The sequence below is a fragment of the Bubalus bubalis genome, chromosome 7 (genome assembly GCF_019923935.1).
Source record: "Bubalus bubalis isolate 160015118507 breed Murrah chromosome 7, NDDB_SH_1, whole genome shotgun sequence".
NCBI classification, from domain to species: domain Eukaryota; kingdom Metazoa; phylum Chordata; class Mammalia; order Artiodactyla; family Bovidae; genus Bubalus; species Bubalus bubalis.
In genome coordinates, this window is record NC_059163.1 from 72,606,635 (window position 1) to 72,624,761 (window position 18,127).

Sequence of the window (18,127 nt, forward strand, 5' to 3'; positions counted from 1 at the left end):
ACTGAAGTGACTTAGCAGCAGCAGCAGCAGCAGCAGCAAGTCTCTACCTGAATCACATTTGCTGCCATCCATCCCACTGGTCAAAAAGAGCTGCATGACCAAGTCCAGTGTCAGTGTGGGATACAATTACCTAAGTTGTGGATGTTGGATGGGGAAGCATTTGTGGTTGCTTTTGCAATCCGACTGTTCAAGTTCGAGTTGGCCTTTAAGGTCCCTTCCCTACCAAAGTCCCATCAGGCTTATTTTTATCTCCATACTATTACTCTTCTACTGCCCTCCTCCTGGAACACTCCTTCTACCTATCACTGGACAGAGACCTGGTCCACTTTCAAAAAGTATGTCCTACTTAAGCTTATTGTCTAAGTTGGATGGGATCTTGAATTACACAGCACAGCTCATTCAGACATTCAGACTCATTGTTACTTATACACGGGTTGTATATATTAGATCAGATATTTCTAAAGGATTTTGATTATGGCTTGCTCATCTTTGCATTCCTGTGACATTCAGCAAATAATTTAAATTTGAAGTCCATTCATGTCACTGGGAATGGAAAAGTTTCATTCTTTTTTATGGCTGAGGTATGAGGTAATATCAAGAGGCTTTTTTAGTTCCTCTTCACTTTCTGCCATAAGGGTGGTGTCATCTGCATATCTGAGGTTATTGTTATTTTCTCCCAGCAATCTTGATTCCAGCTTGTGCTTCTTCCAGCCCAGCATTTCTCATGATGTACATTGCATATAAATTAAATAAGCAGGGTGACAATATACAGCCTTGACGTACTCCTTTTCCTATTTGGAACCACTCTGTTGTTCCATGTCCAGTTCTAACTGTTGCTTCCTGACCTGCATATAAGTTTCTCAAGAGGCAGGTCAGGTGGCCTGGTATTCCATCTCTTTCAGAATTTTCCACAGTTTATTGTGATCCACACAGTCAAAGGCTTTGGCATAGTCAATAAAGCAGAAATAGATGTTTTTCTGGAACTCTCTTGCTTTTTCTATGATCCAGCGGATGTTGGCAATTTGATCTCTGGTTCCTCTGTCTTTTCTAAAACCAGCTGGAACATCTGGAAGTTCACGGTTCACGTATTGCTGAAGCCTGGCTTGGAGAATTTTGAGCTTTACTTTACTAGCGTGTGAGATGAGTGCAATTGTGTGGTAGTTTGAGCATTCTTTGGCATTGCCTTTCTTTGGGATTGGAATGAAAACTGACCTTAACCAGTCCTGTGGCCACTGCTGAGTTTTCCAAAGTTGCTGGCATATTGAGTGCAGCACTCTCACAGCATCATCTTTCAGGATTTGAAACAGCTCCACTGGAATTCCATCACCTCCACTAGCTTTGTTCATAGTGATGCTTTCTAAGGCCCACTTGACTTCACATTTCAGGATGTCTGGCTCTAGGTCAGTGATCACACCATCGTGATTATCTGGGTCATGAAGATCTTTTTTGTACAGTTCTTCTGTGTATTCTTGCCACCTCTTCTTAATATCTTCTGCTTCTGTTAGGTCCATACCATGTCTGTCCTTTATCGAGCCCGTCTTTGCATGAAATGTTCCCTTGGTATCTCTAATTTTCTTGAAGAGATTCCTAGTCTTCCCCATTCTGTTGTTTTCCTCTATTTCCTTGCATTGATCATGCTGCATAAGATCATGGCATCTGGTCACATCACTTCATGGGAAATAGATGGGGAAACAGTGGAAACAGTGTAAGACTTTATTTCTGGGGCTCCAAAATCACTGCAGATGGTGATTGCAGCCAGGAAATTAAAAGACGCTTACTCCTTAGAAGGAAAATTATGACCAACCTAGATAGCATATTTAAAAGAAGAGATATTACTTTGCTAACAAAGGTCCATCTAGTCAAGGCTATGGTTTTTCCAGTGGTCATGTATGGATGTGAGAGTTGGACTGTGAAGAAAGCTGAGTGCCGAAGAATTGATGCTTTTGAACTGTGGTGTTGGAGAAGACTCCTGAGAGTCCCTTGGACTGCAAGGAGATCCAACCAGTCCATTCTGAAGGAGATCAGTCCTGGGTGTTCATTGGAAGGACTGATGCTGAGGCTGAAACTCCAATACTTCGACCACCTCATATGAAGAGTTTACACTGGAAAAGACCCTGATGCTGGGAGGGATTGGAGGCAGGAGGAGAAGGGGACGACAGAGGATGAGATGGCTGGATGGCATCACTGACTCGATGCACATGAGTTTGGGTGAACTCCGGGAGTTGGTGATGGACAGGGAGGCCTGGCGTGCTGCGATTCATGGGGTCGCAAAGAGTCAGACACGACTGAGCAACTGAACTGAACTGATGAGGTAATATTCCATTGTGTATATATATGGAGAGAGAGAGAGAGCACATCTTCTTTATCCATTAATCTGTTGATGGACACTTAGGTTGCTTCCATATCTTGGCACTTGTAAATAATGCTGCTATGAATATTAAGGTGCATGTATCTTTCTACTAGTGTTTCTTTAAAAAAAAAATACACCTAGGAGCGGATTTGCTGGGTCATCCAGTAGTTCTGGCTTCCCCGGTGGCTCAGACAGTAAAGAATCTGCCTGCAATGTGGGAGACCTAGGTTTGATCACTGGATTGGGAAGATCCCTGGAGAAGAGAATGGCTACCCACTCCAGTATTCTTGCCTGGAGAATTTCATGGACAGAGGAGTCTGGTGGGCTACAGTCTTTGGGGTTGCAAAGAGTCAGACATGACTGAGTGACTAACACACACACACACACGCAGTAGTTCTACTTTTAGTTTTTTTTGAAAAACCTACATAGCATTTTCCGCATAATGACTGCATCAATTTACATGCCTACCAACAATGCAGGAAGGTTCCCTTCTCTGAACATCCTTGTCATTATTTATTATTTGTATTCTTTTTGACAATAGCCATCCTGACAAGTGTTAGGTGGTATGGCATGGTGGCATTGATTTGCCTTTCTCTAATGATTAGTGATGTTGAACATCTTTTCATGCACTTGTTGCCATCTGCATTAAAAGTAGGTATTCTTACTGCTTCCTTTTACACATTCAGTTCAGTTCTGTTCAGTTCAGTTCAGTTCAGTTGTTCAGTCTTGTCTGACTCTTTGCGACCCCATGAATTTTAGCACACCAGGCCTCCCTGTCCATCACCAACTCCCGGAGTTCACTCAGACTCACATCCATCGAGTCAGTGATGCCATCCAGCCATCTCATCCTCTGCCATCCCCTTCTCCTCCTGCCCCCATCCCTCCCAGCATCAGACTCTTTTCCAATGAGTCAACTCTTCGCATGAGGTGGCCAAAGTACTGGAGTTTCAGCTTTAGCATCATTCCTTCCAAAGAAATCCCAGGGCTGATCTCCTTCAGAATGGACTGGTTGCATCTCCTTGCAGTCCAAGGGACTCTCAAGAGTCTTCTCCAACACAACAGTTCAAAAGCATCAATTCTTCGGTGCTCAGCCTTCTTCACAGTCCACCTCTCACATCCATACATGACCACTGGAAAAACCATAGCCTTGACTAGAGAGACCTTTGTTGGCAAAGTAATGTCTCTGCTTTTCAATATGCTATCTAGGTTGGTCATAACTTTTCTTCCAAGGAGAAAGCGTCTTTTAATTTCATGGCTGCAATCACCATCTGCAGTGATTTTAGAGCCCCCAAAAATAGGAAAATAAAAAACAGAGAAGTAAAGTAACTTGATCACAGAGCCAGGAAGCCTAAGATCAGGATTTGAATCCATATCTCTTGAACTCAAGAGCCTAGCCTTTTTAATTTGGAGAAGGAAATGGCAACCCACTCCAGTACTCTTGCTTAGAGAATTCCATGGTCAGAGGAGCCTGGCAGGCTACTATCCATGGGGTCACACAGAGTCGGACATGACTGAAGCGACTTAGCAGCAACTGCAGCAGCCTTTTCAATTAGTTTCCTAATGGAATGAAAATAAATGGTGTTGAGTATTCCATATGCAGGTAATTAGGAAATGAACAAAGAGAGTATGTTTGTCCACTTTGGAATGCAAGTCACGCTTTTTAGGGCTTCTCATAGAGATGAGCTCAGAGGTTTGATTCAGATCAGTAGGTTCACAAGATATTCTCACTTCTCTGTACAAAGTTTTCAGACTCTGGAAAACTGAATCATTGATAAAATGATTCCAGCTTCACAAAAAGCTGAAAAAAAGCTAGAATGCTAACTCATTAGCATCTAGGGAGAAAGAGAAGTTACAACCACACCAGCACAGGTGTCAGATGGGTAGCATGGTCTTTTATCAACAGGGAAACCAAGATGAAAAGGCTGCAGAGTGTATTTACTTCCTTCCTTCTGAAGAAGATTTGAGTCCATTGCAAAGGGAGTGGTTATTTTAAAGCAATACAGTCGCTGATGAGGCATGGTGAGTCATTCTTGATGAAAAGGCTAAATCTGCCAAGCTGACAGAAAGACTCATATTGAGTCATTAGTACTCCATCTCTTTTGAGCAGTACTGGGGAAATTCTTCTTTGTCAACAACCACACTTTCAATATTCCATAAGGACATCAGTATTGATTGGGCCCCCCTTTCTTGGTTTGGGATTGTGAAGTCTGCTCTATTCTGATTCTTCTAACTCTGATTACACCCTCCCCGGCATCACAGTAGCAATTTGGGCAGCTGTCACCAGGAGATGACAATGCCTCAGACTTAGTTACACAGGGATGGGGTAATTGGTCAATCTTCCAGGAGGTGTGAATAACTCAGGGAGGATAATGTTACCAGATAAAGTGAATGATGCTTTAAAAACACTTCTTTCTTCACATGTGAAAAATGTGACAACTGAGATTGTGAAAGAAATAAATCCAAACACCTAGTGTAGTAGACATGTGGTAGTGGACATGGCTCTAGGTATTTAACTGTGAAGGGACTTAATGTAGGGAATAAGGTGTTTACAAAATCATTGAGGGGTCAAGGGATATGGACTCTAGACTGGGCCTCTGGAAATGCATTCTAGAATACTACAGAACTGACCTACCAGGGGAGCTACCACCTCTGCGGCTACTGCTAGGGCTGCTGATGTCAAGAACCCAGAGCTGAGACTGTGTTCCTGGTATCAGGAGGCCATACCACCTCTGGATCCCGGGACGAAAAATTCCATGTCTCTACTGCCTTGTTTGCCAGTGACAATCAACAGTCAAAAAAAAAAAAAAAAAGCAGGAAATGTCTTCCACCTTCTAAGTCTCATGGAAGTACATCTAATTGGCTAAACTTAATTTGTTTCTATAGTGCTAGTTGGGAGTCCAGAGAATGTAGTTTTGTAATTGTCCAGTTTTTAGTAAGGGGGCTTCCCTGGTGGCTCAGACAGTAAAGAATCTGCCTGCAATGCAGGAGACTTGGGTTGGGAAGATACAGTGGAGAAATGAATGGCAACCCACTCCAGTATTCTTGCCTGGAGAATTCCATGGACAGAGGAGCCTGGCGTGCTACAGTCCATGAGGTTACAAAGAATTGGACAAGGCTGAGCGACGAACACTTTCACTTCTAGTAAGACCAATGAGAAGGAGGCTAAGCGAGACAGTCCACACTCTCCACACTCAGGGTCAAGTGACACACTCACTGCCATGGCCACAAATGGCTGCAACAGCAGAAACCAAGGTCTCCCACTTGCTGAGTGCTCCGTCAGTGCAAGTACTGGGCTGAGTTCTTTACACCTGTCATTCCTTCCCTGCACTATTATTAGGATCCTTTCATAGAGGAGAGAGCTGGGGTCTTTCTAGAGAGACAGGTAAATTGCACAAGTTTATGCTGGGGCTGACTTTCCTATAGCTCAAATGGTAAAGAATCTGCCTGCAATGCAGGAGAGCAGGGTTCGATTCCTGGATAGGGAAGATCCTCTGGAGAAGGGAACAGCAATCCACTCTAGTTATTCTTGCCTGTAGAATCCAATGGACAGAGAAGCCTGGTGGACTACAGTCCATGAGGTCACAAAGAGTCGGATACAACTGAGTGACTAACACACACATGCTTGAGGAAGAGGAGGAGCCAGCCTCTGAGTTCCATCTGCCTGATTCCAGAGGCTACTTTCTCACTGCTACTTGACCACCAGCCACCCAATTCTTTATCACTGCTCCCCCACCCACCATCACTCTGAGCCAAGGGCCTCTGAGCCAAGGGCGTCTTCACTCTCTGTTAAGTGCAGCGAGCCTCAGGCTCTGGGCCAGTTCACAGACTCCTGAGAAGTCTCCCACAGCTTTCTTCTTGGTCCCTGCTTTTGAAGTTGTGGCAATAATCTCAGTTTTCTTGCTTGGAAGAAGCTTTCTCTACCCACCTCTCCTTCTGGAGAAAGAATTGCTTTACTCATCCCAAGGAAGGTCTTCATTTCGCTTCTGCTACAGCCACATCTACTTTTATTTCATCTCTCTCCATCTGAAATACAGATGAAGGCAAGACCAGGCTCTCTGAATTCTGAGTCTTAGCAAAATGCAATTACTATATTTCTTTTTTCTTGTTCTAATCACAGGAGACTTTTCTGAGAAACCTAGTTACTGATTCTACCACTCCCTTACTTCCTACTTCTGACTCCTCTTTGAAGTTTGACATTGGTGTGAAAGGTATTTTGCTTCAAACTGCTTAAGAGGTCTCATTAATGAGGTTGACGACAGCCATATCCTGCCATGCTTTGTGAGACTTGTCATTTCCCCTACCCTGAACATTTAGAACACATGTGAAAGGAATGACAAAGTGATATGGTCATTATTTGTTTATTTGCATCTGTCTTTGGAAAACATCTCCTTAATTTGAAATACCCTCATCTCATGAGGTATCACTGATTTGTCCCTGGCTCTCTCCCCTCTCTTCATATCTGGGTTCATTCAGCAACCACCAAATGATAAGCAATCTCTGGGACTCATTCTAATTATTTATTCATTCAAATCTGTGAATGCTTACCATGTGCCAGACACCATGCTAACTGCTAGAAAAGTAGGTGAATAAATAGTCATAGTTTCTGTTTTCCAGGAGGTTTCTTTCTAGACATCACCAATGCAGTTTAGGCAAGAATACACAGAAGAACTGGACAAAAAAGATCTTCATGACTCAGATAATCACGATGGTGTGATCACTCACCTAGAGCCAGACATCCTGGAATGTGAAGTCAAGTGGGCCTTAGAAAGCATCACTACGAACAAAGCTAGTGGAGGTGATGGAATTCCAGTTGAGCTATTACAAATCCTGAAAGATGATGCTGTGAAAGTGCTGCACTCAATATGCCAGCAAATTTGGAAAACTCAGCAGTGGCCACAGGACTGGTAAAGGTCAGTTTTCATTCCAATCCCTAAGAAAGGCAATGCCAAAGAATGCTCAAACTACCACACAACTGTACTCATCTCACACGCTAGTAAAGTAATGTTCAAAATTCTCCAAGCCAGGCTTCAGCAATACGTGAACCGTGAACTTCCAGATGTTCCAGCTGGTTTTAGAAAAGACAGAGGAACCAGAGATCAAATTGCCAACATCCGCTGGATCATAGAAAAAGCAAGAGAGTTCCAGAAAAACATCTGTTTCTGCTTTATTGACTATGCCAAAGCCTTTGACTGTGTGGATCACAATAAACTGTGGAAAATTCTGAAAGAGACGGGAATACCAGACCACCTGATCTGCCTCTTGAGAAATTTGTATGCAGGTCAGGAAGCAACAGTTAGAACTGGACATGGAACAACAGACTGGTTCCAAATAGGAAAAGGAGTTCGTCAAGGCTGTATATTGTCACCCTGTTTATTTTACTTATATGCAGAGTACATCATGAGAAACGCTGGACTGGAAGAAACACAAACTGGAATCAAGATTGCTGGGAGAAATATCAATAACCTCAGATATGCAGATGACACCACCCTTATGGCAGAAAGTGAAGAGGAACTAAAAAGCCTCTTGATGAAAGTGAAAGTGGAGAGTGAAAAAGTTGGCTTAAAGCTGTCAACATTCAGAAAACGAAGATCATGGCATCCGGTCCCATCACTTCATGGGAAATAGATGGGGAAACAGTGGAAACAGTGTCAGACTTTATTTTTCTGGGCTCCAAAATCATTGCAGATGGTGACTGCAGCCATGAAATTAAAAGACACTTACTCCTTGGAAGAAAAGTTATGACCAACCTAGATAGCATATTCAAAAGCAGAGACATTACTTTGCCAACAAAGATCCGTCTAGTCAAGGCTATGGTTTTTCCTGTGGTCATGTATGGATGTGAGAGTTAGACTGTGAAGAAGGCTGAGCGCTGAAGAATTGATGCTTTTGAACTGTTGTGTTGGAGAAGACTCTTGAGAGTCCCTTAGATTGCAAGGAGATGCAACCAGTCCATTCTGAAGGAGATCAGCCCTGGGATTTCTTTGGAAGGAATGATGCTAAAGCTGAAACTCCAGTACTTTGGCCACGTCATGAGAAGAGTTGACTCATTGGAAAAGACTCTGATGCTGGGAGGGATTGGGGGCAGGAGGAGAAGGGGACGACAGAGGATGAGATGGCTGGATGGCATCACTGACTCGATGGATGTGGGTCTGGGTGAACTCCGGGAGTTGGTGATGGGCAGGGAGGCCTGGTGTGCTGGGATTCATGGGGTCGCAAAGAGTCGGACACGACTGAGCAACTGATCTGATCCAATCTGATCTGATAAGGAATCTGCCTGCAATGCATGAGACATGGGTTGGATCCTAGTTGGGGAAAGATCCCCTGGAGAAGGGAATTGTTACCCACTCCAGTATTCTTGCCTGGAGAATCCCATGGGCAGAGGAGCCTGGCAGGCTATAGTCCATAAGCTTGCAAAGAGTCTGACAGGACTGAAGTGACTTAGCATGCACACGTGCATGCCCTCTTCCTGCAAAGAAGTAGGAATGCATCTAAAGTTTACCAACTTGTCCATTTTTAAAATGAGACTTCCAGCACTGTGCTCAAAGTCAGGTACTACTCCAAAAGCTTACATTCAAGTATGTTTACTGTCTGGTCTTCGGTTAACTGACTAGCTCTATTAAGTGCAATAAAGTTCTGCCATTTGGGCTGATTTTTACCTCAGGCAGAGGACTGATTTCCAAAGGAGAGATTACGTTAGTGATCGTATATCCTGCTTGATAACCTCCAGATTCAGTTTTGAGGTATGAGCCATCAACAAATAATATTAGACCTCAGTTCTCAGTGGCATTCTCTAATACATTTGAGTCACGTACAGAACATCCCCTAACAAAGGCAAGACAATTGTGCTGTTCACCTTCCTCTGGCAGAGTGGCAAAATTCAGTGTTGGAGTGGTGATTAGTTAGTAATGTGAGAGTACAAGAGTAATAATGTCACAGGAGGTTAATCAGCTGGCTGAAAAGTGTTGCATGTTCTCAGCCAGCATTAATGTCTGTCCTATATGAGGAACTATGAGGTCAAATGAGGATCCTAGTTCAGTAAAACACCAACAATTACTTATTTTTTTAAGCAACAGCTACTACTATGGGGGATAAATCTTTCCAATGAGGTCAAGGGTCTAGCAATAGATTTTTGATGGTTCCCATGAAGTTGAATTAAAACCCCAAGGGTTTGTCCAGATTACTTATGCACATATAGACAAAAGGGATTTTTGTATTTAGAAATGCCAGTAAATGAAGCTATTGAAGAACTTTTTTCCTTTTTCAGAGAACCTTTCTGAAAAAGGAAAACACTTTCAATATACTGACTTATCTTTGAACACTTGAGGTGAATAAATACAGATAGTTCAACAAAAATGACAGGGTTTAATTTAGTAATAGTAGCATCCCTGTCTACCGGGAATTGATGAGGCTGACCATCTGCACATAAGCAGCAGCCATTTTTCCTGGAGGAAAAGAGACTCTAAGCTTAGACGACCTCAGGAGAGCTGGCAATAGTTGGTTAAAAGAGATGTTTGGTCTCTTTGTGTTTCAAGACCACTCTGAACATAGACCCAACAAATTTTCCACCCTTGGCAGGTGAGTGAATTTGAGTGAACGCCCTCTAGATCAAAGGCAAACTCTCAGAACAAAAATCAAGATGAAAGTTGAATCTCATCCAGTTTCACTGGTGACTCACGACAAAATTTGTCCAAGTGGATGCTGGTCTGGTAAGAACAGCCCTCATTAGATCAATACTCATCAGTCTGCGACACTGGTTCGAACAACAGTTTAGAGGACCTGTGCCTGTGTTCTACCTTATGATTCTTCTTCTTATAACAACACTTTCAAACAGCACAATACAAAATAGAAGTATTAAAGAGAACCAAAAAGCATGGAAAGGAATGGTCTGATTCCAAGGATGTCAAATATATGGGAACCAATAACAAAACCTGGGTACCAAACTTATAATAAATAGTTGAAGAACTCAACACAAAAACAGTGGAGCCCAGATTTGGCACTTACTTACCATGTTGACACAGACTTGACAGCCAGAAGCAGGGGGCACTGGGGTATCTGTGAGAATCTCATCTGGCTGAAGGCTGGGGTCCATGGTGATGGACAGTTCAGATCGTGTCTCAGTGGAGTCTCCAGGAAAACTATGGAAATGAATGAAAACCATCCAAATAATAGAAACTTCAGAACTAGCAAGTTCTAAAACAAATTCAGAACTTGCTAGTGTAAGAGATTTAGTCATCATCACTTGCATTTGGCAGACTCAAAGGCAGGCAGGGGAGTGGAAAAGCTTTATGTTAGAAAAGGGGAAGGGTTCAGGTGTGCTCTGATTGGAGACTGTTGGCAAGGGGAAGCTGTTGAACATCTATTATATAGATGTTCAGTGCTGTGCTTTGAACACAGGTGTCATACATAACCCTCATCAATAAGGAGCTCACAGTCTAGTTGAGGAAGACAGAAAATTATCAACTGAAATGCAATTTGGCAAGTATCATGGCTGATAAATGCCAGGATGGTCTGGGAACACACAGTAGGAACAGTGGTTGAGTGTGAAAGCTTTAGTCATTCAGTTGTGTCCTTTGGGACCCCATGGACTGTAGTCCACCAGGCTTCTCTGTCTATAGAATTCTCCAGGCAAGAACAGTGGAGTGGGTTGTCATTTCCTTCTCCAAGGGATCTCTCCAACCAAAGGATCAAACCTAGTTCTCCTGCATTGCAGAAAGATTCTTTACTGTCTGAGCCACCACGTTACCTGTTAAACAATGAGTCCCAGGGGAGTGGGGTGTGGTGGGGGTGGGGGATTGGGAGGGAAGGGTCTGATTTGTAAAGATTACTGATTTCAGTGGATTTCCATGGTGTAAATACTCCCACCCTGGCCAGTTTTAATTTACCAGTAGGATGCCACTAAACAGGTAGTTGGAAAGAGATGTGAAGTAAGGTGCCATTATATCCTGTTTCCACCATACAGTACAGTGGATGCAAATAATCTCAAGAGCACAGATAATAGTAAAATGTAGAAAAATAATTAGGAAATTACGAGTTTGAGTGTTTACCATATTTTGCTTTTAAAACAATTGGCTTAATTGTAAACTTACAATTAAGAGCCACTGTATTTAAAAACCAACTCACAAAATTATTGAACATTTGACAATCACCTCTTGAAAGAGAATATGAACTATTGTAAACAGACCCCAGCATACCACTAGATAAGAGTAATTTCAAGAATTATTGTAGGCTCACCTAGAGTGAAGACTGCAAGGAAATCAATGGGAGGGATCCTGCCTTTTCATCTCCATCTCAAGCACCTAGTGCTAGGTTGTTGAAAAGTCAAAAGTAACTCATTAATTCAATATTTTTTTTTTTAATTTGAGCCCCTACTATATTCTGGGCACTTTTCCAGGCATTTGGGGAGTACCACAGCAAATACCAAGGCCCTGCCCTTTAGAGGGTTTACATTCTTTTGGGTGTAGGTGTGTGTATGTGTATGTTTGTTATAAACGTCTCATCAGGAGGTGGATGATAAGTGTTATGGCCAAAAATTTTGTGGTACAAAGGAGAAAAGGAGTGGGGGCATTGCTATTTCAAATGGGGTTTCCAGACAACTGTCAATGTTGAGATCTATGAAGGAAGGGATGAACGGGTCTGGAATCTGAGAAACATGGCTTGAGTAAGGCTGAAGAGCAGACTCAGATATCTCACCATTCAACAGGACTGGAATAAAGCGTAACCTAGGAAATTTTTTCTTCAGGGAAGATACTCACTTGGCCCTGACTCTCCTCAGCCGCTGCTCTCAGGTGCAAAGTCGTTTCTTCAAATCTATGGGCAGGGCTAATTTTCTGTACTGGTTGAAGCCTGACAAACGACCTGACACCCTTGCGCAGGCGCAAATGCTTCGTCTTCAGGCACACTATTAGGAGCGGTTCGCGCATGTGCGAGAGCGAGACGGACGTTTTTGTCCCAAGGCCCTCCCGTACCGTCCAGGAGGTGAGTCGCCTCCTGGTTCCGGGGTGTATTTGTTGTGTGTCAGTTGTTCTCCGGTCTCCGACAGCTGTCGCCACTACGGACATGAACCGCGAGCTCTTCGCGGCGGGCGAGCGGCTGGTGTCGCCGGCTTACGTGCGGCAGGGCTGTGAGGCCCGCCGCTCGCACGAGCACCTCATGCGGCTACTTCTGGAGAAGGTACTGGGCTCTGGGGTCCCTCCCCAACCGCCGCGCCCCCCAGGCTCCGGCTCCGCCCAGCGCCCCTGTTAGTTCCAGGATATGCCCCACCCGCTCGTATTTGCTGTCTGAACCCTGTCCCCAGACCCTGTCGCAGATTGGCATTGCCCTGTACCGGCTTGCACCGCTCAGGTCCTTCTCAGCTTCGCCAGTGCCGCAAAACCCAGCGTTTTTAGGGGATACGAGGTTTTCGGGATTTTGAGCTCCCCCCCTCCCCCCCCCCCCAACTTCGGGTTGGAGAAGCGAGGGGGAGAGGCCACATGATTTAGTTTTTTGTTTGCGGGTAGGGCAAAGTTCGCCTCTTCCAACTTTCACTACTCCCAGGAAACACGTGATGTTTAAATAAACTTAGGTTTATTAACTGGAAGGACTTACCTGGTGGCAAAGAATCCGCCCGCCAATGCGGGAGACGTGGATTCCATTCCTGGGTCGGGAAGACCTCCTGGGGAAGGAAATGCCAACCCACTCCCAATTTTCTAGCCTGGAGAATCCAGGCTCCATGGACAAAGGAGCCTGGCGGACTACTGCAGTCCGTGGGGTCTCAAAGAGTCAGACAGGACTTAGCAACAAAACAACAAGGCACTTAAAATCAGTCAATCCTAAGGGAAATCAACCCTGAATATTCACTGAAAGGACTGATGCTGAAACCCAAATGCTTTGGCCACCTGATGCAGGGAGCCGACTCATTGGAAAAGACCGCGAAGCTGGGAACGATTGAAGGCAAAAGGAGAAGGGGGCGGCAGAGGATGAGATGGTTAGGTAACACCCCGGGATGGACAGGAATTTGAGCAAAGTCTGGAAGATAGTCGAGGACCGAGGAGCCTGGGGTGCTGCAGTCCTTGGGGTCTCAAAAGAGTCGGACCCGTTAGTGACTGAACAACATGCTAACTCACGGCAAGTATTGCTGAGGAACTTCACAGTTCTCCTGGTTCTTGCCAGCATCCTGAATTTTAATCTCAGTAGTTTGGCAACCCCAGTTTTAACACCCTGGTTTGAAAAATCCTAGTTGAAGATAAGGTTTATTTGTCTTCAGTTACTTTTGTTACAGCTTTAAACCTGAGTAAATCTCATTGTATGCATTTATCATCACTTCTTGGACCAGTCTGTAGATAACTGTAATGGATTGTAACAAACATTTTGCCTCCTGAGAGTTTCTTCATAGTGTTGAATTCATGTCTGAATTTTAAAAAGCAAGGAGCATGGCAGAATGTGCATTGAAAAGTTTTAAAGTTCGTTGAAGTAGAGTTCTAGGGAATGATGTGTGTTTTTTTTTTAATATAGTCATAAGCTTTTTTTCCCCTCCTTTTTTAAGGGCAAGTGTCCAGAGGATGGTTGGGATGAAAGTACACTTGAACTCTTTTTACATGAACTTGCAATTATGGACAGCAACAATTTCCTGGGCAATTGTGGTGTGGGAGAAAGGGAAGGAAGAGTGGCATCTGCATTAGTTGCTCGGCGACATTACAGGTATGTTTTTTTTTTAAGTACAAAGCATTTCTTTTTTCTTTGTTAAAAACCATGGTGGCAGTATTAATAATATTAAATTATAAAATGTTCATTTGTAACCTACTTGTTTAAATGGACATGTGAACTAGCTGCAACAGGGAGACGGAAACAATTTATCTGAGTAGGTGTTTTTTAAGACAGTAGGGTAAAAGTTCTAGTATGTGGTGGTTATCCTGTCAGGTCTGGGTTGTTAAAAATACTGGCTGTATGTTGTGTTAACAGTGTTTAACCTAACCTATTTGGTTATAAGAGTTTTAAAAGTGTTAGGGTTGTTTATAATTTTCCATGTTTCTTTTCTAACATTGCAAATTTTTTTAATAGAATGCTATATGGATAGAACTTTCCATCATTCACTCACATCTAAATTGAATCCCATTATATGAGTATCCTGCTTTGTTGCACATAGGTGTAGGAAAGGTATATTTTATTTAATTTCAGGTCATTAAATCACTTTTTTCTTTTGTATTATTTCAGAAACATTATTCCATCAATTCTGACAATGATTTAGTTGTCAGTGGTTCGAAATATGATTTCTCTGTTCTCCAACCTTTCCTTGAAAAATAGGTAAACTCTTTAAAACTCATGTGTTCCGTGATTTTAAATCATGATGAAATTTTCCTCGGGATAGTAGAATTTTATTTCAGCCCAAACTATTGTCAAAGCTAATGATAATAAATGTATGAGCTAGATGAAAAATTCATGGTTAAAAATAAGCTGATAACACGGTTGATAATATATGTTAAAAAAAAAGCTTTGTACCTGAGGTTGCAGAGGTAATGGAGTATGACACTAGTGTTCTGTGATAATTCCTATGTGCAGAGTTTCTAATCTAGGCAACTATAAATGATAAATAAATCAAATTTAAAATGAATAGTTTGTACACTAGTTTTCAAGGAGCATATAATTCTTCTAAACTTAAGGCAATGTTTGAAACATCAGTTCATCTCTGTTGGAACTTAGCTCACTGCTCTGATTAGGGAAATGGAAAGAAAGAAGATAATTTAGTATTGCATATATTCTGGTTTTCCATTGCTGTATAACAAACCACCTCAAAACATAGTGGCTTAAAGCAGTCACTTATTGTTATCTCTCACAGTTCTATAGGTTACCTGGACTCAGCAGGTAATTATTGCTTCAGGTCTCTCACGTATACAGTCCGGCTGAGAGTTTAGTCATCTGAAGGTTCAACTGGGCAGTTTATCCAAGTTCAGTCACTTAGATGGCTGGGAATTGAGATGGCCTCTCCAAGTGGCTTGACTTGGGTTTCCACCAGCATGGCAACTGAATTTGAAGAGAGAAACCCTCTCCTCCTCTCCCCAGCCTCCCCCTGAGCAAACCCTTCAAGAGGCCAGGTAGAAGCTTTAAGACTTGTTATGACCTAGCTCAGAAGTTCCACACCATCATGTCTGCTTGATTCTTCCAGACCAAACAAATCACTGAGGCCAGCCCAGATTCAATCTGGGGAATTAGATTCCATCTCTTGGTCTGGCAGTGGCATATGGGCATAGAGAGAAAAGAAATCAATAGTGGCCATCTTTGAAGACTAGCAACCACAGCATAATTGATGAATTTGTTTTGATTTAACTAGATATTTCCACATTATTAATAGTCAAATATAGTGTTTATTTGGTTATTTGTATTTGTATACTTATACAGTGGATTACTTAACACTGAACATTTTTGTCCAGTTGTTGGCCCATTTTTTGCTTAGGTTCATTCATGGAATTGGACGATCAGGTGATATTTCTGCTGTGCAACCCAAAGCTGCAGGTTCTAGCCTTTTGAACAAAATTACCAATTCTTTGGTCCTGGACATCATAAAATTGGCTGGTATGTACTGTGTTAATCATAATACTTTTGGCTGACCAGTCACACAAACCTTTGCCTAATTTCTTTTATTAATGCTTCTTTCTAAAAGGAGTATAAATGGCTTTTGAAAAGATATATATAAAACCTTTAGAATAAGATGGAGAATAAGAGCCATAAGCCTGAAGGATGAATTTAGCAGTGAGCTTCCTGAGCAGGAATACAGAAGAAGTATTAAGTCTATAACTCTTTTTATTTGATAGAAGTATATAATTTCTTTAAGAAGGATGCTAGTTTTTCAATGGAATAACTAATTTCTGTTTTTCTTCTTATTTGTAGGTGTCCATACAGTGACCAGCTGCTTTGTAGTTCCAATGGCAACTGGTATGAGTCTAACCCTGTGTTTCTTAACATTGCGACACAGAAGACCAAAGGCAAAGTATATTATATGGCCACGAATAGACCAGAAGTCTTGCTTTAAATCCATGATCACTGCAGGTAAAAAAAGAGAAGTGGCATATGTCTTCAATACCACAGAAAATTCAAACATTTTATATAGAGGCAAATAAGTGAAAAAGAAACTAAAGTGAAGTCACTCAGTCATGTCTGTCTCTGTGACCCCATGGACTGTAGCCTGCCAGGTTCCTCCATCCATGGGATTTTCCAGGCAAGAATACTGGAGTGGGTTGCTGTTTCCTTCTCTAGGGGATCTTCCCAACCCAGGGATTGAACCTGGATCTCCTGCACTGCAGGCAGACTCTTTACCATCTGAGCTACCAAATAAACCTGTTCCTATTCCATTTTTTTAATTGTGGTAAAACATACATAACAAAATTTATTATTTTAACTGATTTTAAATATATAGTTTCTTGATATTGAGTACATTCATCATGTTTGAACCATCACTGTCATCTCTCTACAGAACTTTTTCATCCTCTTAAACTGAAACTCTACCTATTAAACAATAACTCTCCCCTGCCCTCCACCCCAGGTCCGTAGAAATCACTATTCTACTTTCTATGAATTTGTCCTTCATATAGGTGGAATTATAGACTGTTTGTCCTTTCATGACTGGCTTATTTGACTTAGCATTATATCTTTTAAGGTTCATCCATGTTATAGCATGTACCAGAATTTCCTTCTTCTTTTAAGACTCCCGTTGTGTGTGTGTGTGTGTGCGCGCATGCATGCATATTACGTATATATATATATATATCTCATTTTGTTTATTCATTTATTCGTTTACTGGTGGACACTTGGGTTGCTTCCACCTTTTGGCTATGGTGAATAATGCTGCTAAGAACATGGGTATACATATCCTGTTTGAGTCCCTGCTGTGAATTCTGAAAAGTATACACTCAAGAAGTGGAAGTGTTGCATTTTATGCCCCCATTCTTTAAAATGGGGATATGATTACCTACTTCAGAAGATTGTTTTCAGGATTAAATGGGATAACATATGAAATGCCGGCAATAATCCCTGGAGCATACAAGGTGCTTCAGGAATGTTTGTTGTATGTACATGAGTGGAATACCCATAAATAATTACCATGAATCAAAGTACAGGAATACAGACATCACTGAATATAGATGAGAAGAAACTTTAAATGGGCATTTTAGTATTTGGCTTTGTGATTAGGTCAAGTCAAATTTAAGAATTTAAAGTTATTTTTGAATGACCTCAGTCTGTTGTATGAAATGAACCATATTGGACTATAATTAAACTGCTTAAATAATTCTAAAGAAACTCGGGTAAAGGGATTCATAATAAGGTCATATAGCAGAAATAGACTTTTAACTGGCATAAATCTGTCAAGTCTGTTAATTTTCAAACTATTAACCAAAAATCTGATAACCAAACTTATGGAAAGATTGATATATTGAGAAACTGGAAACTTTTTCCAAAAGGTGTTATGATTTGGACTACATTATGTTCTTAGGAAGCAAGATGGTTGTATTCATAGAAAAACAACACAAACTTGCATTGTAGTTGTTTGAAAGCAAAAATAGGGTTGAATCTAGAGAATTTGATAATAGAAAATTAGCTATCCTTAGGATGTTATTTATTTAAAGTTTTGTTTTAGTAGCTGCTTAGATATGAAATCTAGACTTCTGTGGACCAGCATATGTGAATTGATGATTTTATAGTGGCTGAAGTTTTATATTTCTGTAGGTAGAATGCAGACAACTTGTTGTGGATTCTAAAACAGAAATGAAAACTACTTGCACTTAACTCTGCTTTAAATTGCTGTGTGAC

The 18,127-nt window shown here is 41.8% G+C and overlaps 1 protein-coding gene across 4 annotated transcripts in view; it reads left to right on the forward strand.

Annotated features, from left to right (window-relative positions):
• Positions 1-12,193: 12,193 nt before the first annotated feature.
• Positions 12,194-18,127, forward strand: part of SEPSECS (Sep (O-phosphoserine) tRNA:Sec (selenocysteine) tRNA synthase) — a 39,191-nt gene continuing 33,257 nt past the window's right edge. For 2 of the 4 annotated variants that reach the window (XM_006041989.3, XR_006552321.1), the window contains exons 1-4: positions 12,332-12,520; positions 13,872-14,026; positions 15,777-15,895; positions 16,211-16,369. In XM_006041989.3, the coding sequence (XP_006042051.3) occupies positions 12,407-12,520; positions 13,872-14,026; positions 15,777-15,895; positions 16,211-16,369 (547 nt within the window). In that variant the 5' untranslated portion in view covers positions 12,332-12,406. The other 2 variants (XM_006041990.3, XM_006041991.3) reach the window with 2 other exon arrangements.